The sequence below is a fragment of the Furipterus horrens genome, unplaced genomic scaffold, assembly GCF_987537825.1.
Source record: "Furipterus horrens unplaced genomic scaffold, mFurHor1.1.pri manual_scaffold_6, whole genome shotgun sequence".
NCBI classification, from domain to species: domain Eukaryota; kingdom Metazoa; phylum Chordata; class Mammalia; order Chiroptera; family Furipteridae; genus Furipterus; species Furipterus horrens.
In genome coordinates, this window is record NW_028327176.1 from 149,299,445 (window position 1) to 149,322,883 (window position 23,439).

The 23,439-nt window shown below is 45.4% G+C and overlaps 1 protein-coding gene across 1 annotated transcript in view; it reads left to right on the plus strand.

Moving 5' to 3' along the window:
* The first annotated feature begins 5,205 nt into the window (after positions 1–5,205).
* The window catches only part of FOXO3 (forkhead box O3), a 110,371-nt gene continuing 92,137 nt past the window's right edge, over positions 5,206–23,439 (plus strand). The window contains exon 1 of the mRNA XM_090279734.1: positions 5,206–6,145. Within this exon, the coding sequence (XP_090135860.1) occupies positions 5,528–6,145 (618 nt within the window). The 5' untranslated portion in view covers positions 5,206–5,527. The remainder of the gene's footprint in view (positions 6,146–23,439) is intronic.

Genomic DNA, 23,439 nt, shown 5'->3' on the forward strand with positions numbered 1-23,439 from the left:
CCTTCCCCACAAGGCTCTGCCAGGGTATGCCATGCCCGAAGGAGGGAAAGAGGAAGAGAAAAGACAAGAGACCAGACACTCTTGGAGACGATGATGATGAAACCTACCTGGAATGCTCTGAAAGGCAAGCCAAAGCTCAAGCTCTTTTGGTATGATGTTCAATAAATATGTTTTTCATGAAAAGAGTTTGCTGAGAAGTGGGGAGTCGGAGGAAAGGACTAATAAGGCTTTCAGACAAAGAAAGGGGAGCAGTTATAAACGTGAATATTAGGGATCCTCCTTTTTTTCCAGCTGAGTCACATACAGGCTGGGGCAAAAGTAAGCTTACAGTTGCGTGTACACAAAACACAGAATTTACTCTTGCATTATTTATTAAATTTAATTATTGTATTATTTTCCATGCAAACAACTGTAAACCTACTTTTGCCCCACCCTGTATTTGGAGGCTTATACTGTATTTACATTTCCTGTCTTCATTGTTGAGAAGCCAACCTAAGAGAGAAATGAGCACTTTGCTGTCAGGCAGCATGCTCAGTCCCTAGTATTTGGGCTCTGGGATCAGAGGGAGTATGCAGCTGACTTAGATGCAGGGAGGAATGGGCACCAATACAAATGTGGAGTGGTGGCCCCCTCAGAGGCAGAGCCCTGTCATCAACCACTAATCCCTTCAGAATTAGATGTTTGAAAAGGTGAATCTACTCAGCTTGTTCAGGTAAGACATTAAAAAATTTGTGTTCCTCCTGTGACTGAATTTACAAAATGGAGTGGATAATTGCAACCTTAAATTGTAGAAATAAACAGGGTATAAAAAGAAGAGTAGAAAGTTTTGACCAAAAATTCTACCTCAAAGGTCAGGATGGCATTGCTTCTTGATAAACAACCTTAACTTACTCAGCTTTCCTATCCTAAAATGGTGACAGGTGGGGAAGACAGTGTGGGGAAGAAATGGAAAAGGACCAGGGAGACTTTTAAGATGAAAACAATTTTAGGATAAAAGAGAACAATCATTGAGATTCAACCTCTGAGTTTTCAAAGGTTTGCCATAGGGACAAATTGCAAGGGTAAATTGTTTGGGTAAGATGCACATTTACCAAGCTGAACATATATAGCCACTGTCATTTGAAACTCAGTTCATTTGAAACTTACCCAATAATATATGTATGATCTCTTTATTAGTCTTGTACTATTTTTAAATTGAAATACTTAACTTTTTAATACTGTATGTCTTATTCCCCCAACTAAGACTGTAAGCTCTTTGAGAGAAATGGCTGTATCATGCCCCCACACCCATTCCTTACCAAGAGGGTCACGATGAACTCAGTTAACTACCAAACTTTAAATCTTCCATATTTTGGAATGCCCTTGAGATGTGCATTCTGAGAATGGACACAGCATGATTTTCGTGAAAAGTCAATGACCAAGAACTCAGCCAGTGCAAACACATTCTTTCTATGTCTTCAATTTAATGACAAAAGATTGCTTAGATTTAGAGAAGAAAGAGTGGCTTTCTATTAGTGTGTTAAAACATTAAAAAAAATCAACTGAGAGTTCTTTGGATTTTTAGGCAGCACCAGGGTGCAAAGCCCAGGTCCCTCAAAGCTGTACACCAGACTCCAGGTAATACACTCTAGCTCCCCCCCCTCCCCCATGGACACTTGAAGTTGACAGTTTGGTACGTCATCATCCGCAACACCAGACTATAAACCAAATGCAACCCCAGGGCTTCTCAGCGGGGCAGGCCCACAATGAGAGGAAAGGCGCCTCAAGCAGGAGCAACCCCAGGAAGCAGTCAGAGGCCCCTTCTAAAGACAACCTGAAATAGCAGAAGCGCTTTTGTATGTGGGCAGAACTGTAAGCCCAAGGGCAGCCACATATGGACTGGGGCACAGGGAGGTGGGCCACAAACCACGCAGGGTAATGAGTCCACCTCGCGGCCAGGGTATTGTGTGCTAATGACAATGTGAACGTGTGAAATCTGCTCTAGAACCGGTGGCCGCACAGCCTCCAGGTCAAACAGAAGAAGATGGCTTTGTTCCCGTAATGTGAACGAGGGGCCTGAGCCCGGCTTAAAGACGACAGTGTTACGCGGCAGGAACAGTAAAGTACGTTGAGGCTGCAGCAGAACGCAAAACTTACTCTCAGGCTTCCGAGCCCGAGCCACCGACTGTGCTGGGAGCCCGCAGTGTGGACAGCTTCCATGGCCCGAGAGCTGCACCCCGGGAAGCCGCAGAGCTGACCTGGCCGTGTCACCTAGGCACAACCGGCCGACCCAAGCTCCCGCCACTCCTCTGCGCAGCCAGCACTACCTTCCTTTTAAAAAATAACACCCACGTGCGCTGGTAAACAAGCTCGCGTGGTTGGCGGTGCCGCGCGCGCCACGGGCGAGCCTCCGCTGCGCGCGCGCCCGCCAGCCTCTAGCACGTGTCAGACGGCTCCACCCCGCGCCGCTCCGGCGCTGCTCAGGCCCCTCCCTGTCGGCCGGCTGCGTACCGCCCCCGAGGCCCCCCCCCCCAAGTGCTGCTGCTCCGGGGCCCTAGCGCCACCCTCTACTGCCAGGCGCACCCCGCGGAGTGCTCTCCAACTTTCCTCCCCCGACGACCCCTCATTGCGATGGGACCCATCACCCCATGCCTGCTTTTTCCTACCCCTCACCATCCCAGTTCTCTCAGGTCCCCTTCCTATTAACTTTCCCTCCCTTAGCGCGCGAAGGATTGGCTTATGGTTTCTCTCTTCCTCCCTCCCGCTTCTCCTTAGAATTTTACTCGATTGTTTATTTGCTGGGGGGTGGGGGACGGAGAGGGGCGTCTGGGACCTGGAGACTTGTGGCCGCGGCCAGTCAGCGCACGGTGTGGCTTGACGAATGAGCGGCGCAGCGAATAGCTTCGAGCTATAGAGCTCCCGGGTCACGCGCGTGCGGATACAATGACATCATCTGTTTGTACGCGTCGAACTAGCTTGGTGCAGGGGCGGGGCCCTGCGTCATTGAGTGACGGGCTCCGCGTAAAGCCCGGAGCCCGGAGTTGGCCGAGTGGGCGGACTTCTGCGTGTGCTTGGTTGGACTTTTTTTGTGTATCAGGGTGGTGCGGGACCCGCTGTAGACTCTAAGATATCTCCAGTGACCTGGAAAGGTTTAGTGAGGGGGGGGGGCCGGGGGTAGGGAAGAGATTTTTATAAACCAAAGTGGATAAAAGGTTTTGGTGTGCGTGTAGCACGCAGCCCATTCTTAGTGCATAGATGAATGATTCGGACATTGATGACTGGATAAAGACTTGTAAAGATGACTTTTAAAAAAGTAAAAGATGCACAATTACACGATTGCAGTCATTTATACATTAGAATAAAATTTCCCATTCACAGTTGTTCAAAATCTGCTCTGCGTTTAGGAGTGGGGGAATAATTTGCTTTTTCTGCTAGTTACACTTTTCCCCTCGTTTGCCATGAAATCACTTAAATTGAAACATTATTGCTGTCGAACGTCCTGAGGAAGAGACTCTGCAAACCTCTTGGTGCCTGATCAAATCTGAGGGCATCAGCTTATCGAAGTCCTGAAGGCACCAACATCTTTGCTTGTCAGTATTTCCACGCAGTGGTAACCCTTGCCATCTGTGGTCAGCATCTTATCTCGGGTGTTACCTGGTGTCCGGTTCTAAACGGGAACCGGACACCAGGGCAGGCCCAGAGCCTAGCGTACAGACGCGCTTGCCGGGGACCCCGGGTGCTAGGCGCCGGGCCCCGAGTCCAGGAGACCACTCAGACGAGCTCGTGGAGCGTTTGGGGCTCTGCGCTCCCTTCTTCCTCTTCTCCAGGGCCAGCGCCGCGCTTTGTTGTGTTTGAGACTCTGGGGAGCGAGGAGAGGCCAGGCGGGGACGGCTGCGGGAGCCCGCTGACTCCGGCCCGCGGCGCGCGCCGACACCCACGCCCGCAGCCCCGCGGAGCCGAGCCGCGCAGGCGCGCACGCGAGCGCACAGACTCACACTCACATTTACGCGGACACCAGCACACCCGGCCCGCGGCCCAGCCCTCCCCCTGGGCGGGGACCCGCCAGCCCGCCCGCCGTCAGCTTAGGTTGAGGCACCCTGCGAGTGTCTATAACTTTGTGCTGCTGCCGCGGCCGCCCTGCTCGTGGAAGGGAGGAGGAGGAATGTGGAAGGCGGCGGTGCGCAGGCTGACAGGCGGTTCTTCAGGCGGGCTACGGCGGCGGCCGGAGCGCCTCTCCTTCGCCAAGGTTGCGCGCCCCCTCTTCGCCTTGTCCCGGGCCCGCGCGGGATTGTGCGTCCTCCCACCTCGTCCCTGAAGGGAAGGAACCGAGGTAGGCGCCGGAGCTGTGCAGCGGGGAGGCCACCTTCCCGGTGACTCCGGATCTGCTTCCGAGCTGGGCCAGGCGCTTCCCTTTTCCCCTCCCCGTGACTCGGTGTGCGCGCCCCTCTTCTTTCCCGCTAGTGTTTTTAAAGGACTTGAGTGAAGGGGGGAAAACTGTCAAGATGGCAGCAGCCGGAGCAAGGAGGTGATGAGCGTGCAGGTCCGGGTTTTCTGGCGGCCCGGGATACTTGGCGCTTCCCGACCTGTTGGAAGATTTATGTTCTGACTTGCCCCCTCCCCTCGTCCTTTACCGGGAAAGGGGTGGAGGGCATAACGTCCGTGAGAAAATAAACCACACAAAACCCCAAAGTAGCCGTTTCTGCTGGGCTCGACCCTTTGCGAACACTCTCTGAGCTGCTTGTCCCTTTCCCTTATTTCTTTTTCCTGGAAGTGACAAGGGCCCGACTGCGCTCGGACTCCTGTTCGCCCTGATAGCTCGCGGGCCAGGAGGGGAGAAGGGAGCTGCCCACGCCGTCCCTGGGCTCGGGTCCCTCCGCTAGGAGGGGAGATGACAGTGGGCCGTGGAGGCGGCAGGGACGGGGAAGGGGAGAGCAGCCGAAGACGCCACAGACTTTCACGGTGGCGCCGCGAGGACTTGAAGGGGCCCGAGCGAAACATAAACAAACGCACGCCCGCCAGAGCTTGGGCTCTGACCACGGCTAGGCTGCGCCAGCTCCTGCCGCTGCCTGCTTTAAAGGCGCTGGCCGCGCCCCTCCCCCGCCTTCGTCCCTCCCCATTCGTCCCCGCCCAGCCACCTAGCCCAGGAGAGACCTGCGGATCTGGCGGCGGCGGCGGGGGGAGGGGGCTGCCCCGTGGGAGCCCGTGGATTCGCCCGCGTCTCCCCAGCGGCCTGGCCAGGGGGCGGTGTCTGCTGCGCCAGGTTCGCGGGACGCACGTCTCCAGGTCTGCCTGCTCCTGGGAGGCGGGCGCTGCGCGGTGGGGAAGCGGCGGCGGTGGCGGGTGAGGACTCGCAGAGGACTGAGCTCCAGCTCGGGATAACCAATTCCCCTTTTCCTCTCGTGCTTCCCCAGGCGGCGGCCGCAGAGGCGGCTGTAGCGGCGGCGGCGTCCGGGAGCTCTAGCCTTCGCGGCGTACCCGTCCCTCCCCGTGCACCCCGCCCAGGCAGAGAAGGGAGCGCGAGAGCCCGAGCCGCGGGCGGGCGGCGAAGATGGCAGAGGCGCCGGCCTCCCCGGCCCCGCTCTCTCCGCTGGAAGTGGAGCTGGATCCGGAGTTCGAGCCTCAGAGCCGGCCACGCTCCTGTACGTGGCCCCTGCAGAGGCCGGAGCTCCAGGGAAGCCCGGCCAAACCCTCGGGGGAGGCGGCTGCTGACTCCATGATCCCCGAGGAGGAGGACGATGAAGACGATGAGGACGGCGGCGGTAGGGCCGGCTCGGCCATGGCGATCGGCGGCGGTGGGAGCAGCACGCTGGGCGCCGGGATGCTCCTCGAGGACTCGGCCCGGCTGCTGGCTTCTGGAGGGCAGGACCCCGGGGCCGGGCCAGCCCCCGCGCCGGGTGCGCTGAGCGGGGGAACGCAGACGCAACTGCAGCTTCAGCAGCCACTGCCACCGCCACAGCCAGGGGCGGCTGGGGGCTCCGGGCAGCCGAGGAAATGCTCATCGCGACGCAACGCCTGGGGGAACCTGTCCTACGCAGACCTGATCACTCGAGCCATCGAGAGTTCCCCCGACAAACGGCTCACTCTGTCCCAGATCTACGAGTGGATGGTGCGCTGCGTGCCCTACTTCAAGGATAAGGGCGACAGCAACAGCTCTGCGGGCTGGAAGGTGCGTACCCACCTCCGGGGGGCAAGGGGACCCGCCGGGCCTCCTGCGCAGTGTGAGACGCGCCTTCGATTCGTCGGAGCGCGCCTGCGGGCGCCGACGAGAGGGGTTGGCAGAGAGCTTTTGCTGTTAGGGTTTGGGGTGTGTGTGTGACCCCTGAAGAGAGTTACCTGGCACCTGGGGACGGCTGCGAAGAGGTGAAGGGGGTGGGGGGCTCCTTGGGAAGTTTCGGGCGCGGCCAGGTTCGCAGAGGGGACTAGGGACTGCGGGGGGCAGGGGGGGGGCGACGGGGGAGGAATGAACTGAGACCCGAGTGCATTTGCTGGATTCCAGGGACGTCGCTGAGCGGTAGGTCTGAGGCTAACTTTGGAGTAGAATTCACCTTAGTGGCAGCGTGGCGAGGGCTCTGTGGGTGGAGTGAGGGGACGTGGGATTGTGTTTGGGTCTCGGTGCAGGGAGCAGGAGTTGGCTTTGTGTTTTCCAGGAGCATGATGTGTTGTCACTAGCTGGATGAGACCCTTGAGTCTAACTTTCGAGTTTGTGGGTGTAAACTCTCACAGGCATAAAGATATTGGAAAAAGGAGTGGTTGCAAACCTTTTCTTGGCTGTCTCTATTGACACCATTATTTCTCAGAGATATTTCTTAAGTAAATCTGCTTGCGGTATCCTCTGAGATGTTCTCGGACCTGGAACGCGCCAGCTCTGCCACCTCTACGCGGCCTGGCCGCACCTGCTGCTCCGACTGAGGCCTGGACTAAGGCGTTGTTTGAGGTGGGATGCAGATGTGGAGAACTGGAGGCGTTTGGGAGGGAGTTTGGGGGGCTGGGCTTGGCTAGGCTGGGCTGTAATGGTTTCTATCAATAAGTGAACCTGAAGAGAGGCTTTCTACTGTTCCTTTTCAGCCTCTTGGGGGCACTGGACACGTGGTAGGGAGAAAGGTGTGGAAAGGCCTATGATGTAATGACTTCCTGCAGTTGGGCATCCAAAGAGATTAGCTCTTGTGCCCCTGCTGATACCCAGCTGCTTTGCTCCTCCTGGCCCCTTCCCCCAACATATGAATGTGTCGGTACCAGGCAAAAAAGAGCCCTGCGCAGTTGGAGATACAAATTGCTTATTCGTTGCTTCTATTTGCAATTAGCCTTTTTTTTTTTTTTTTTAGTTAAGGAGGTAGTTGCTTCCTCCTTCAATCTCTTCCTTTATTGTTTTTGGGGAGCCCTGTATCTTCCTGGGTTCCAGTAGGTGTATAAAATAAGAAAAGTTTTGCTTTAGTGGAGAACTGAAGCACTGGAGAGGAGACTGTATGAAAAGCTAAAGAATTCAGTGTATTGACTTAATTTGTTTAAAAATAAAACTCTTGCAAAGTGCCTTAAAAAAATTTATGGGCAGAATTGGAGAGACCGTGTTTAGATTTCAACCTTGGTTAGATTAGACAAACTTTAAAAGCAAGATGTGTGCTTTGCTAGTATTCCACAAATCTGTTTCATTTCCTTTAACAACTGCAGGCATTATGAATGTTACATTTGATTTAACTTTATTCTTTGCAAAGAAATGACAGTTGTGTGATATGAGGATTCTTTACAGAAAGGCTGAGTTCTGTTTCAAAGCAGTGATAAAGTGATACCTTCTAAAACTGAGTTTCCAATGGATAGCAAGAGTTAATCTCAGTGTACAGTGTCAGAAAGGGGTGAGTTTACAGGATCTAAGAAGATAGATTTGGAGGTTTAGAATATTTTTCAAATTTCTCACACTTGAAATTTAGTCCTGCATGTTTTGAATTTGGTGCACAGACCCTGTCAAATGAAAGTTAGCAACTTTGAACTTAGTTGAAAAAGTTAATGTAGGAAGGGCTTTCATCTTTTCTATGATATTTAAGATTACAAAAGTAATTTAATTTCTACAAATAACATTTCTTGCTGTTGTGCTTATAGTCAAAGTAATACTAGTTTAATAGCATTTGATTTTTTAAAGATTTGTGTGAGAAAGTGATATTATCCAAAGTAACCATGAATTGAGACTGGGCTAATTCTCTTTTCATGTAACTTGCAGGATTTGCAATAGAGATTTTGGGCCTAGTCATAAACTTTGTGGTTTTATATTCTACACACTTTTTGGTCTCAGTTTCTTTTTTCCTTCTCTGCTGTCTTATTTTTCTTTAACCAAAATTTTATGAAATATTGTACATTGAAACTCAAGCCTTCATAGATTTACAGGGCACCCATTTAGTGATTTTTACTGTGAATTTTTACACCAATTCCACTTCTGAGTATTATGTGACAACTAATTCTTGAAGACTATAGGCGTATAATTTAAAGAGTTTTCGTAAGGTGACCTTTCTCAAAAGATGCAGCCATGCAAGAACTTCCAAACCTTTGATGATGGAGAAGGCCCTTTGAAACTGGGGCTGGTTTCATATTCTGATTATGACTAATAACCAACCCTTTTTGTGCTTGTGGTTTAGTGGAGGCAGAAGAAGAGGAAAAGGGAGAGGGGTCAGGAGCTAACTGTGACCCATGGTCGTGTGTCCAGGTTTCAGGAGTTGATTCCTATTATGATTAGTCATTTTGGAAGCATGCATGTGCATTTAAACCACATTGCTTTCATTCTGAGTTATGCATTTGGGCATTTAACCTCTGAAAATTTTCTAGAATTCAGGTTTATGTCTCTTAGTCATCTGTGCACGTAGGCACAGAATGCAGGTCTAGACCTTACTTTTGTGGCTTTTTGGACCATTGCATTATGAAAGCCTATAACCAGAATTATTATCCTAAGATCATAGAATCAAACAATTAGAAAAGAGGCCTTGGAGATTAGAATCGAGACCAGTGTTGAAAGCCCTGGTTGCATGTTAGAACCACCTGGGAACCTTTAAAAAATACCAATACCCAGAGAATCTGATTTAATTGTGCTGATCTGTGGATTAGTGTTTGTTGTTTGGGGAGAGAGAGAGCTTTTTAGTTTCTTAGGTGATGCTAGTGTACAGCCAGGATGAGATTTGCTGATAGATCACACCCCTTATTTTATATAGGTGAAGACTCTGATTCTTCACGTTAATGACTTTTCTAAGATCACACAGCTAGTAATTAGTAGCTGCAGTTCTAGAGGTCTTTGTTCCCAATCACACCGTTTTCGTCTTTAAACTGATTTTTTTAAAAAGGTTATTTACTAAGTAATGAGTAGCCTTAACATAAGTAGCAGTTGCTTTCCTGAAAAACATGTTTGCCTCTCAATCTAAAAACATCTTGGTTATTATTTCAGCATCAGAAAGATAGATGAATATTGATGGAGGCCGAGTGAGTGTATCACGTTTGTATGTATAGCTGTCCATTGCCTATCAATATGTGTATTTGGGAACTATGGTGATAAAGGTGGCGGAAAAAGTTAGCATTTTAACAAAAAGAGGAAGTTCCTGGTTAACTTAGGTTTGTCAGATGCATACTGTACCGGGGAGAAAGGTGATGGCTATCTTACAGGTTCCCTTACCTTAGGCACTAAAGTAGAAATGAATAATCAGATGTGGTTAGGAGGGGAAAAGGTTACATTTCCTTCAATTCACATTAAGCTTACTTGCACTGTACCCATAATTAAATTGGTGAGTTTTCTTAGTTCCTCTTATCTTGGGCATACCTGTAGGACTCCAGAGTTTACAGTAAGGCCTTTTTATCGCTTATTTTTCTGCACACACTCATACACCTGCATTTCCCATGGGTCAGGGCACAGAGACATTAAGCACTCATGAGTTTCTGTGGTGGTTCCCACAATTTCACAAATGTAGGATACTCTATGATGACTTCTGCTGCTGCTACAGAGGGTAATTCTTCAAGAGACCAAGTCTTCCTTCATATGAGAACATGGACTCCTAGAGCATCTCCCCAAGAGGAGGGCTGACCTGCCAGGTAAAGAGGTTGTTTATGTGCCCACTGTTGTAGTTTTTTAGATGAATGCATTCCATTTCCTTTTCAACATACTATATTAAAATGTTATTTTAACTGCAACTTTTGCATTAAAAAAAATACATATATTTAAAATTTCAAAATGACAAAGTCATAATAATTCCATATTGGCTCATAATTTTGACGTCAGTCACCTTTGGAGTAACTCACCAAAGGACCAGTTATGGTCGTGTGTGAGGAATCTGTCTTCTGCTTGGCCCATGTTGCCAAAATGCTATTTTGTAATTTCCTTTGGCAGTACTGTCGTTGTCAGTGATTCTCAGCTAACATACTTCCTCTTCCTACAGCAGCGGTACACTAGGGGGACTGTTTTTCCTCTTTTCAAAGCTGTGTCATCGACCTATGAAGTGAAGAAATTGGCCCTTTTAGACTTTTGATCTTTGAGCCCCATGTAGCAGAGACTCTTTCTTTAATAAAGAAGCTTCGTGTTTGTTTTGATATGTTTCTCTCCTTCTTAGCAAATGAAATGAAACTATGCAGACTTATTTTTAGGAGATTTTAGGAGAATTCTATTTTAAGAGAATGACACCATACAAGAACATCTTGTAGTTAAACTTCTTAATACTCTACTTGTGATTCTTTCTTAAAATCTGCAAGATATTTTTATTTGGGAAATTAATGAAGAGGCCTTGTCTCACTAAAAGATCATTTACTTGTTCTGGAAAAGTGTAGCAGACTTTACCCAAAGATCTTGGTTTAAAAATGCAAAGATAAGACTGTTCAGGCCCCTGCCTTCTGTCGAGATATCCCACTTACCCATTGCTGATGCATCAGATTCCAGATTCCTGGGGTGGGAGAGAGTATGGAATTTATTTTGTTTTCATACCCACTCCATTTTGCCTGTAAGGAGCAGACTGGATCCTATTTTTAACTTCTTGTTTTTCTCCTCACCTTTTCTTGTTTCACAAATTGAGGGGTCCTAAAGATCCACTTTGGCTTTTTGCTGCTTTAAGAAGGAACTTGGGATGACATACATTCAGATAGGTATCAGTGGACATTACAGCTGGGGTCCAGTAAGTGAGTAAAAAACTGGAAAGAGAAAACCCTTTTTACCCATTTGCAATCACATGCCATTTCATTCATTCAACAAATATTTATGAAAGGCATACTATGTGCAGGGCATTCTGCTGGCGCCAGGGATCTCTAGTAGTAGCACAAGACAAATAAGGTTCCAGTTCACAGGAGTTCACATTCTATTGGGGGAAGACAGAAAATAAACATGCAAATCTGTGCTCTGTGAACTTGTCATTATTGTCCATCCTCTTTGCCTTTTTTCGCATGTGTACTTCTGCTTTCCCTAGTGTTTCAGCTCCGCAAATGGCAAAGTTGGTGTTGAGCTCTGGCTTGGAGCTGGTCTTTAATTCTCTGCAGATTATTTTCAGCTTGCTTTGGAGCTGTAAGGCCATTGTAACATGGTTGCTGTAGTTTGGGCCTGTTGGGGAGAAGCTGGGGCTTTCCCCTGGAAACCCAGGGCCCTGGACTGATCTGGGACCCCCAGTTCAGTTTCATGGGGCCTGGTTTAGGACTAGCTTCCTCTGGAGTGGATGTGGAGCCTTGGTACAGACGAGTCATCTGCATTACTTCTTGCCCCAAATTCAGAACTAAAGGAGGCCTTAGAGATCATCTAACTGCTTTATTTTATGGGTGAGGAAACAGAGCAAAGTGTGTCCTCGTAAGCCCAGAGCACCACTCTCCTGTAATGTCTGCTGCTAACCATTGTGGTTTCACAGCTGTTGGTGTCAGTGCCTTCGTTTCTGCAAACTATTACTTCATTTTCCCTCCTCGGCTCCCCTCCCCCTCATCTAGACTGGCTCACTCAGAGGAGCTGTGTTTCTCTTTTTGCATTCCCCATCAGCACCTCAGGCACCTTGGTGAAAAAGCCTACTCCTATCCACGCCCCCCTCCCCAGCCCATCCCTGACTCCTGTCTGTTTCTTTTGTCATTGTCCTTTGGCTCCTGTGTATTCCCGAGTGCAGTATAAGAGCCCTGAGAGCGTGAAATGTGTCTACCAAACAAGTGTTTCTGATCCTTGGAGCTGCTTTTGGATCACCATGTCCTCAACCCACAAGGGTAGCCTTGTTCTGGGACCCCATACTGAAAGGGAATGATGTGATTCTTGATTCTCTTCGATTTCCTAGTTAGGACTTGGCCCTTCTTCCCATTTCTACTACAGTTTCTCCTAGGCTCTCTCTCCATTGCCCTTGTTGAATTTCTTCTTCTTGGCCTAGTTTGGGAAGTTGGTGGTGTGGCTTCCTTGTGGAGTATGGGCTTTGAGATTTATAGTAAGGCCGTGTGGTCTGGGTGACAGCTTTGTCCTACAACAGTCAGTCTTCTAGGAAAGAGAAGAGTGGAGGGTCCTCAGCGGAAGGATGGTGTTAAAAAGAATCCTCTCTTTCCTGTTCTTGTCAAGGCTTGAGGAGATGGAGCCCCATCAGGTCCATTATTATTGATAGTGGTAGTAAGGCTAATCCAGAATCTCTCTAGAATCCCCTCAGCTCCTGGTTAACATCCATCACCACACAGTTATAGATTTGTGTGTGTGTGATGAGAACTTTCAAGATTTACTCTCATAGCAACTTTCAAAATATGTAAATACAGTATTACTATTATAGTCACCATGCTGTACATGATATCCCCATGACTTGTTTATGTTGTAACTGGAATTTTGTATCTTTTGAAAATAGCTGCCATTTAAAAGTTGCTGCTATGTGCCATGTTCTTTACATACATTACCACTAATCCTCATGTTGATCCTTTGGAATACTGTCTTGAATACTTATCTGCCAAGTGTGGCTGATTAAGGGTAACTGGCACCTCTCTGCGTTGGTGGGGAAGTGGACTTGGACCCATGGTTTAGGCTCTTTCCCTTATTTTTGCATGAACTAATGACTTAAAAATTGAGTCAGTGCTGGGCTTTTAGTGGGGGAGCAAAAGGAGTGGCTTTAGAATTCTTTTAGAAACCTGTTGGTTTGGGGATTCATTTCTGTCTGGTCACTGACTTGTGTGACCATGGTTTCCTATGGGTCAAAGACAAAGGGTACTACTTAGAAATAATAGACTGATGCATCTGTGTAGAAATCCTTTGGGTTAGACTATTTTCTCTGAGAAATTCTGCCTTGGGAGGACAGGGTATCTCTGCTTCTATAATCTTCAGGTGTGTAAATGAATGAAGATACCACCACCAAGAAAAATGGATTCCAAGAGAATAAAAATTTACAAGAAGTTCCTGGCAGAAGTTTGGCTGCCAGATCTGATCTCATAATTAAAGGTATTAAAAATATTTTGTGAGGTGGTTGATTCTTTGCAAGGCAGTTACTAGGATTTGAAGGCAGGCTGCCAAGACAGAATCAGAAAATGTTGCATAATGTAAGTTGCTGGCCAGGCCAAAGTGTTTATTTCTATTGAAGAGCTTACTGCTTTTGTCTTCAAGGTAAAAATGTATATGAGTGGGACCTAAAACGATGGTTTAAATTGGCCACGGGAACGCAGAACCCATGTGCCCTAAGATAAAATGTGGCTAACAGAATATTAATCATGTATGTGATGGAAAAAATTTCAGAACTCTCAGTTTCATAGTAAAGATAGGTGAGTAGTGTCTGGATTGTGTCCAGAAGATAGACTGAAACCCTGCGATAAATGTGCAGCAGGCAGAACGTTCTGCCTGATAACTGAGTACAGCCTTGGTGTGGGGGAGGTGCTGCAGCTAGAAGCATTGCAACAGAAGGCGGCCAGGCCACGGTGGACTCTTAAAGGTACAAATCTGGGTGTAAACCTGAAGTTTAAGGACGGCATAAAATTATATCTGGTGTAACTTGTGAGATGTCTTCTTGAAAATTGGTAGTACATTAGAAAGATCAAGTGGATAGTTAAGTCATTAACTCACATAATTCAAGTCTCAACAGATTTTTTTCCTAAATTGTCCTAATAATTGATTTTAAAAATGATATTTCTTTCATCATAAATTATCTAGTTAACTGCCTTGGTTTCATATTTCATATTAAGTTCAGCCGAGTTATGTTTAAAGCCTCTTGCTCACCTTCCTCTCCTTTATCTCTTTTTTTTTTCATTTTTATTTTACTTAACATTTTTTTAAAAACTCACTATAATACTCTAATGGTTTTATAAAGTACAGTGCTTTCTCTAGATCTTTCCATTAGAACTTTTCATGTTGGTAAATTCCTAAAAAAAATTTACCTAGTTTAAAACTCAGTATCGCTGTAGCTCTTCCAGAGTTTTTACCTTACGCGGGAGCCATCATGGGGCTTCCTACCAGCATTCCTTTCCTAACGAAGGACTTGTTAATCTAACCTGTAACTTAGTCTGTATTGGGTACCTCCCTGATCCCCAACCCCACCTCCAGTTGGTAGAATGAAAAGGGGTGTGTAGTTTCATTAACAGGTTAATTTGCCATGTATGAATGTACCTAGCATTCAGATAAATAATGGCCTGGGAAGTCTGAGCCCAAGCATTCTTCTGAAAATCTTTAAAAGAATAAAGCTCGGTTAGATTAGCTGTGTCGCTTGTGTAACCCTGAAAAGCCTGGAATGGGCTATGAAAATGTTGTAAACCTGATTATTTTAAAGTTACCTTTGCACTGATACCAGTGTGAGTGTGCTTGCTTTGGTACACGCGGGCTCCTAAGCTCCTCATAGATAACTTCCTAGGTGAGCTCGTATACTTTTCTTGAAATTAGTGGCCTAGATCAGGCCTTCTATCTCCAACCCTGTCCAATAAAGATAAGTTTACAGCCTTCTGTTTGAATAGATGCCTGTCCTCTGCTGAACTGAATGATCTAAATCAGTCCTATTTAGTGTCCTCCCTTGCCATAAAGACCCTTATTTCAGGCTGAAAGTCTAGGTCATTTGGGCCATACTTTAGGCTTCACCACTTTCTCCATTCATGTCAGTTGCTAAGGTGAAATTTGGCATTTGGCCATAGGCATCATTTAGTCTTACAAAGTCAGGGAATGCTTTGAGTCAGTTTGTGGGCAGTTATCCTGAATAAGTGAAGTACCATGTGTTAAATTAGGAAAGCTAACTTGTGTTCATGAAAACTACTGTCTTCTAAACCAAATTTAAAGTAATTACTTGACAAATGATGTTTTAATAAAAAATTATCATTTTTATAAAACATTCTCATTTTTATAAAAAATTCTCATTTTTAAGATGCAGATTTATCCACAGTTTAATTTTCTCATTAAATAAAAACTTTGAATTGATGAATTATTTTTAACTATTAATGAAGTGGAAATACTTCTGGATTTTTCTCCTGGGCTTCCTGTGTTTACCTTGTTGATGTGAGCAGAGATAATTTCACCTGATGTCTGTGTTACCTGCCCTGAGATTCCCTATCTGTTTTGTGTTCTTCATTCTGACATAAACAGGATCATAAAGCTTTCAAACATTTTTCCCAGCTTGTTACTTCATGCATCTGTGCTACTGAAGGAGAAGAAAATAACACTATCTTGATTTTATCATCTGCATCACATGATCTTACAACTTTGAAAACTCATTTGTCAGTGTGGTTACTGGGAGGATAGTTTCAATTACCAAGTGCTTTGAGAATTACTCCTTTACTCTTCCCTCTTGCCTCCCCTTTAAAGAAAAAAACATTTAATTTTGCTAAGGGATAAATTTTGTTTTTTCTGATACATGATTTCAAAGTTGAACCTTTAAATTTGTTTGTGAGAAGTTACAGCTGTTTGCCTCAGGTTCCTAGTTATTAACTCTTCTGGAAAAAAAAAAAAGAAGTACATCTTGTTCAAAGGATTTCCTGATAGGTCTTTGGTCTGTTTCCAGGCCTGTGGCAAATGAGGGCACTTCCTTGATCACCTAGCCATTTCTGATGTTTGAACCCAAGACAACTGATGTTCGATTGATCCTTAAACTGATCTCAGACTCTTTTAAGAGTTTTAGTTTCACTTGTCCTAGTCATTCTCAGCTGCTTTCCATTCTTTTGTCTTGCCTTTTATGTTTCCTAGACATTAAGTAAAGGAGGCGTCTTCTCTTTCCCATCCACGTATTATCTCTCGGTGACTTTTCTCCTACGTCGGTGGTTTTCAAAGTCACTGCATTTGAGAAATACCCAGGGAGCTTTAAAAAAACACACTTGTCTGGGTCCCATGCTAGATCAATTAGGGCAAAGTCTCTAGGTATGGGGTCTGGACATCAGTATTTTTAAAGTTCCCATGTGATTACAGTGTACAGTTAGGGTTGAGAACCATTGTCTTAAAAAAATGAGAGATTTTGGCTGTGGAAGTTATCCATTATTTTTATATTAACTTTTAGATCTATTTCCACTCTCTCCTCCATGGGAAGATTACAAGATGGAGTTTGCTCCCTAGAAGCTCCATATAAAAAGAAGCACAGTCAATTTGGGTTCTAAAAGAGTCCCCGGTTAGGGCACATAGAAGAATCAACCAATGAATGCATAAATAAGTAGAACAACAAATCTATGTTTCTCTCTTTCTCTCTCTCCCTTTTGCTCTCTCCACTCCCCCCCCCCGTCTCCCTCTCTCCCCGTCTCCCTCCTCCTCTCCTTCCCCCTCTCTAAAATCAATCAATCAATAAAATAAATAAATAAAGAAAGAAAGAACAGTTGGCTTGTAGGACAAGGGCATCATTACTTAACAAACTGTATTTATCTAGGATCTCCTCCTGTACTTCCTTTCTTATAAATGAATGTGGTTTTTTTTTTTAAGTTTCCAACTCCCACTTGTTTTTCTAGTCTCCACTGGACCCCAGTTAACTTATTTTGAAGTTTTTAGGAATTTGACAGAAGAGATGGTGATATTTCAAGTCATTGCATAAGACTTGAAGACTGAGACACATAAAATTAGTATCCCTTCTTTGTGCAATCTACTCTGACATACTAGAAGGTTCTACTGTAGTTTGTTGCGTTAAGCTAATGGTTCTCTAAGTGTGGTCTCCAGATCAGCAATATCAGCACCACCTAGGAACATCTAAGGATCTGTTGGAAATGCAGATTCTTGGGCCCACTCTAGACATACTGAATCAGAAGCTCTGGACCCAGCAATCTGTGCTGTTACAAGGCCTCCAGGTAATTCTACTGCAAGTTGAAGTTTGAGAACCACTGCTTTCAGTCATTTGCTAATTCTGGAATTCCTCTGGTGACAGCCTGGGAGTCAAAAACAAAAATTCTCATGCCATCTTGGCTGCAAAATCCTGACTAGGAGTGGGCAAAGATGAACAGCTGCATTGTGGGGGTAGCTGCTGAAATGTAACAGAGACCTAGCCCCTTGAGTATTCTAGACTTGTTGCTCTGTAGCTTTCTGTGCAGGGCAAGGGCATCGGCCTCCATGCTGGGTAATGAAGAACCTGCTCAGGCGCACAGAGGAAGCCAAGTATTTGTCCTAATGCATATATTGTGTTCAAAGGATTTGTGTTTAGCTTGGCTTCTTTTTGTTTTCTCATCATTTCCCCTGGTTTGTTTTGGTCTTTGGGAAATGTTCCTCGTTTTCAGACCAGCATCAGACAGGGGAGTAGTCGCACTGACTCATCCACAGACGGACATGGGACATGTGAGAGAAAGATAAGATTAAAATGTGCTGGGTGTAATCGGTGTGAGAGGGTGAGTGAAGTGAAGGGGAAAGTGATGCAGCTCTCGCCATGCGGTCAGAGGCGAGGCCGTGGTGAGGACTTGCATCCATCTTGGCTCAGACTCCTAAAAAGGCACATGGCCTCTCCCACCACAAGGTGAAGCCAGGTAAAGATCAAAACAAGTGATTGCTGCTCATCAGTATCATTGGATTCTGTAGTCCATTAAGCAGGGCCTCATGATCAGCCGTATGAAACATAGCTGATGGCTTTAGGAATATAAATAGTGTAAAGAACAGTGGGTTGGCCAGGACTTGGAAGTTCATTTCAGGACCTCTTAGCAGCTGCTTCAGAATGTTGCCTGAGATTCATAAATACTCTTATATTTGACACATTAAAAAACAAACAAAAAGACAGGATTGGCTTGGATTACAAATTCTTCTGCTGTTAGTAGCATATCTTTTCCTACATGATGTCCTGTCTGAGGTGACATGGTCTGGTGCTGTGCTTCAGGGAGGTTTCTCTGTGGGAAGGGGAAGGGCAGGCAAGTCTCTCTGCTCAGATTCACTGAGATTCTTGAGAAGAATCAAGAAGGCACGTCCAGGTCTTGAGACATGAGAAGGTTATCGCAGTGGTGGGACACGCTGCATTGAGAGATTTATGTCTGGGCCCAGGGTTTGGAGGTGAGTCCTGAGTCTTGTGCCATTAACAGTGTAAACAGCATTCAAAATCAGACACCAGATAGTACTAGGGACTCTTAAGAGCAGAAGTCAGTCAGATGCAGCCAGGGGTGTGGGGGCGGGGCTGGAACGGACTCGAAGTGCTTAGAACGATAGGGCACTCCCATGGCTGCCACTTCTAATAGGTGAAACGTGTAAACACATGTCAGTTCACTTCCTTTTTGGTTTTCCAAAAGGATGGACCACTGCTTGCATATTTGGGGGACACAGAGAGGAGGGTATCTTGGACAAACCTGGAATCTAGGATGCATTTTCACAGGAGTAAAGTACTTTAAGGAACGATCAGGCTCATAAGAAAAAGCCTGCCTGGCAGCAGTTCAGAAGGCTTGGCTTCCAGCCCAAGGATCAGAGGGATCCGAGTCCTTAGCTCCTGTGGCCCAGATCTGAAGGTGGTAATAAGGGACAGCTATCTATTCAACCTTCTTTGAAGATTGCCTCTAGGAGGCTGCAGAGGAGGGGTTTGGTTTTGAGACTTCTGCATAAGGCTGAATTGGGGAGAGTTGTATTTGAAGTTGGAAAGCTTTTATCCCCTCCCCACCAAAAGGGCAAAGGCCATCGTATCTTCAGTCTGCATTGGTACAAATGGGTGTGATGTGTGTAGTCACAGCCTGAGGTTTACCCATTATTTTCATGGCCATAACTAAAAACTGCGGTTAATTGAATATTTATTACGTGTCAGATACTGCTGAGAGCTTTTATGGCTATTAGCTCTTCCTCTTTACAGATGAGTAAACTGAGGTACAGGGTGGCTGAGTGACTGGGCCAAGGCTGTGCAGGTGGTAAGTGATAGAGGTGGGCTGTCTGCATCGGTATGTCTCTACTTTGACAAAATATAAACTCTAAAATTACTAACTTATTCAGGCTCTAGGGATTTTGATTTTGTGATACTGCCTGAGACCTCACTGGACTGTTCCTATCACATCTCTCATTTGGGTTTAAAAGAAGAGAAAGAAGGAGAGTTTGCATGATTTTCTGTTAAAATTAAGACAGATGTGTTCTACCTGGCTTGTCACTCTTTCAAAACCCATAAAGAACATACTTGAGCGTTAGGTTGCAGATAAGCATTCGCATTGAACACAAAAGGCTTTTAAGACCTGCACTCCAGTGAAGTGTAATTATTCTTAAGGACAGCACTCTCCAAACTGCCTGTTTCCCCAGGCTCAAAGCAGATGCATGTTCCAAGGAAGGTGAGCCGGGTTGGATTTTGCAGATTCAGAAATGAGTTGCAGAGATGGTCTCACTCTGAATTGCATCTAAGCTTCCCTGTGGTCATTTCCCTGTGGAAGTGGAAGCGGCCTAATTGTATCCCACCTTTGGGTGAACAGCCACGTCGTGCTTGACTTGGTTTCAGAAGCTAATGGGTCATTTAGGTCTAGCATTCCTTCTTTTCTTTGGATCTGCTTTACACTTGAGGCTGTGTGCAATGGTTTAAGAAGGTGAACCGCCATGAACAGGTGTTGAATGATGGGAGCATCAGGAGAAGGAGGCCAGGTTGCGGAGGATGTGGATGATTACTTGGTTGGCAAAGAGGGATCTTGGAGTGTTGGGTGATGGCCCAGTAAAAATACTGTGGCAGAAGATGGAGGGCTGTAGTTGTGTGATTGTGATGAGTATCAGGGGCAATGGCTGGGCTTAGGATGGTTACACCATTATGTAATTTCTTCACAGAGCATTATCGAACAACATATACAGACTCTCAATTAAATGGTATCATCCATGAGCACATTTTATAGTTAAAATGCAAATGGTTTGCTTTCAGTCTCAGTCCGGTTGTGGAACTGTTGACACACTTTGGGTAGGAAAGTGAACCATAACAGTTCTTATTCTGGAAGGGAAAAGCAAAAGCAGAGTTTTTTTGTGATTCTGGAATAGTAAAAATATAACAATGCTTTGTGTTTTGATAGTGTCTTCCAAGGAGTTTAGAATTATGAATAATTTCTTTGTCAAAATGGGAGAGGCATTCTGTCTGTAAACTAAATCTCCCAAAGCCCCCTGTGTTTGAAGGGCAAAGGAATAAGAAAGAAATAGGAAACTGTATGTTTCATCTTTTCTTCGCTATCACCCTTTTATGAAAAATGATCTGCAGCTTGCTGCCAGGACTTTGTTAAAAGAGCTTGGTTATCTGGTATTTCTCATCTGCATGAAAAATAAAAAGTGTCTCTATTTTTCCTAAGATTAATGATAAAGATAAAGCTTTCTCAATACTTTAGAATATAGGCTGTGCACTCTCCAAGAAAAAGCCCTAAAAACAACTGAGGCTATTTTTGGAATGTTGCATAGAGTTTTAACTGTCATGTAGGAACAAAGTATTTTCCTTGCCTTCTTAACCCCCACAGAGAAAAAGGGGAGAAATCAACCATCTTGCTTTGTTGGTTTGGAATAGGCCATTTATTTACTAGCTACTTAAGTAAGTACCTACCAGTTGCTTTTTTAGATTAAGTATTGGGATCATCCTGAACATCTTGTTTTCCAGTTGTGGGAAGCAGGCCCAGCAGGCTTGTGACTTGTCTTAGAACTCGTGGTGAGTGGAAGTGAAGGTGAAGCATGTGCAAAGAAGTCCAAGATTCCCAGCCCCGTGTTCTAGTGGGAGACAGTTTTCATCCGAGAAGTCACGTGGAAATTTTTGTATCCAGTTGTAAGAACTCAGAAACATCTCTTCTCAGTTATAGACAAATAATATTTTTAAAAGAGGTTAGACTTTTTTAAATGAAAATTTTGTATTTTGCATATAAACAGATGTCTTCAAAGAGCTAGAAGCAAATAAGTGAGCTGTTTGTAAGGTAATTCATTTAGCCTATATAACTTAATCCCTGTCACTTGGGTTTTTGTCATGTAGATGATAAGTAACTCCTAGAAGATGTTAAAGGGTGGGCTTACTTTTATTTTATTTTTTTAAGGAGATAAATTTCAGGGCAGGTTTGGGGTATTTTGTGTTCTCTTGCTCCCTGTATCTAAAGATAGGAAAGCCAAGTCTGACCCAGAAAAAAATAGTGCAGTAGGTCAATCTCCCCCTGAATCTGTTATTAAGTACCTGTACTAGGTGTAACTGGGCCCACATCTGCCACACCAGTACTCCAGACTCTTAATACCTAGACCACCCTTCTCAGCAGCCCCACTTTGTGTACCTGACGTTATCTGTCCGTCTAACCTGGACCCTGTTTCCCGAGGGATTTTTCTAGGGGAACGACTAATCTGAGAAGCAAATTAGTGCTAAATTAATGATGAAACCTCTGAGTTCTGGAACTGAATGTCTTGGATGGCATCTGATTTAACCCATTATTTTCTGGACGAGGAAATTAAGGGTGAGAGATGCAAAGGAGCGTACCTGAAAGTACACAGTGAGGCCACTCTTAGTTATGAACTGGCTTGGTGGCCATGACAGACACCAGCAGTGGAGGAAGATCAGCTCTACTGTCTTGAAGATGTACGAACATACACACGCTTGTCTGGACACGTGCCTCACTTCAGAAACCACTAGATTATTTTCCAGGGAGGAACAAGGCTTTTTATTTGATGGTGGCCAGTGTGGAGACATTCTTTGGAAATACACCTATGGGAGACATCCTCAGGCTGCCAAAATGCTGCCTTATAAAATCTTCAGACCTGGAAGAACATTACATGGTGGCAAGAGTATCAGGCTCCATCACTATACCCGAAGTGTCCGGGCCTGAGTTTTCTGAGTAGTTGTAACTTTGAGGGTTGTGGCTTTAGGAAAGACTTACATACTGCATGTAGTGTTTCCAAGAATTAGTTACTTTGTGCCAGAGGAGCGGGCACAATTAGCTGAATCAGTGGCATTATTTGGCAGCAATTTGCTGCAAGGGAAATTCACAGTTCTATCAGTCTTAATGCTGGGCAGTCCATACATTAAGTATTGTTTGGTAGACTCGGATCTCTTTTATTGGGAATTAAATCCCCAAAGCAGCTTTCTGTAACTAGTAAAGTCTGATTGATAATGCTAAGTTCTTTTGTAGGCATTGGAGGAGTGTGGTAATCTTTGGAACAAGCAATTTCTTTGGCTTTGGCATTGAGAGCAAAAGTGCCACTTCTGGTCACTTTTAGCTGGAGATTTCAGGTTTGTAAAATGAGATTTCTAATGCTGTTGTGAATTAATCTATATGTGCTTTGAAGGTGAACTAAAAGTACAACAAATTTTCTGAATAAAACTACTGTGAACAAAGTTTTCTTAGTCACACAAATGGCTGGAAGTTCTGGCCCCTCAGCAGCAGGTCGATGGCAGTGGTGCATGCTTCTATAGCCTGGACCAGGGTCCAGGCCTTACCCTAGGACTCAACGTGATATGGTCATCTGGGGACAGGGCATGGGAATGTGCTGTCTGGGCCACAGCCATGATCATTTATTCATCTGTTTCATTTACCCTGTGCGGTGATGCTTGGAAGACCAAGATCAATGTAGAAGTGGGCATTGCCTTTGGTGAGTTTACAGTGTAGCAAAGGATAGGGATGTGCACACAGAAAGTTGCAGCATTTCTTGGGAGGGCCCACAAACTACCTTGCCTGTGAAGAAAGGAAGACTTGATGAGCTGCACATCCTGGAATCTTTTTCTACCCATTCTTCATCATTTTCACCTTTGATAGGAAATTTCTGAGAGTATAGTATGTTATTGGAGTTAATTTTCTGTTGTTGATGAAAGTATTACAGTAATCAAAGAATTCCTTGTAGAAGTTTTGCAACCCTCAAGGAAACATAATAAAAGACAGAACCCCACTTGATAGATTGCAGCGTGCAGAGAGGAGGGAGTTGTCCTTACTTTTGCTTTGGCTTTGTTATTTGTTTGTGTAACTGAAAGAATACTGAGTCTGCTTTTTGTAAAGGAGATAACTTGGCTCATCCCTAACTTGCAGAGTGTTGGGTGAATTAATGAGTGGAAGGCACGTTATACTATGTGGCACTTATATAGCCTTTGATGATTTCACATAGAATCCTGCCATCTGGAAACTTGCGTTTACTAGAATGCAGAGCCAATTTTGTATGATACTGAGTCCAATGTGTATTTAATGTGGTTTAGACTTTCATTTGGCTAAAACCTA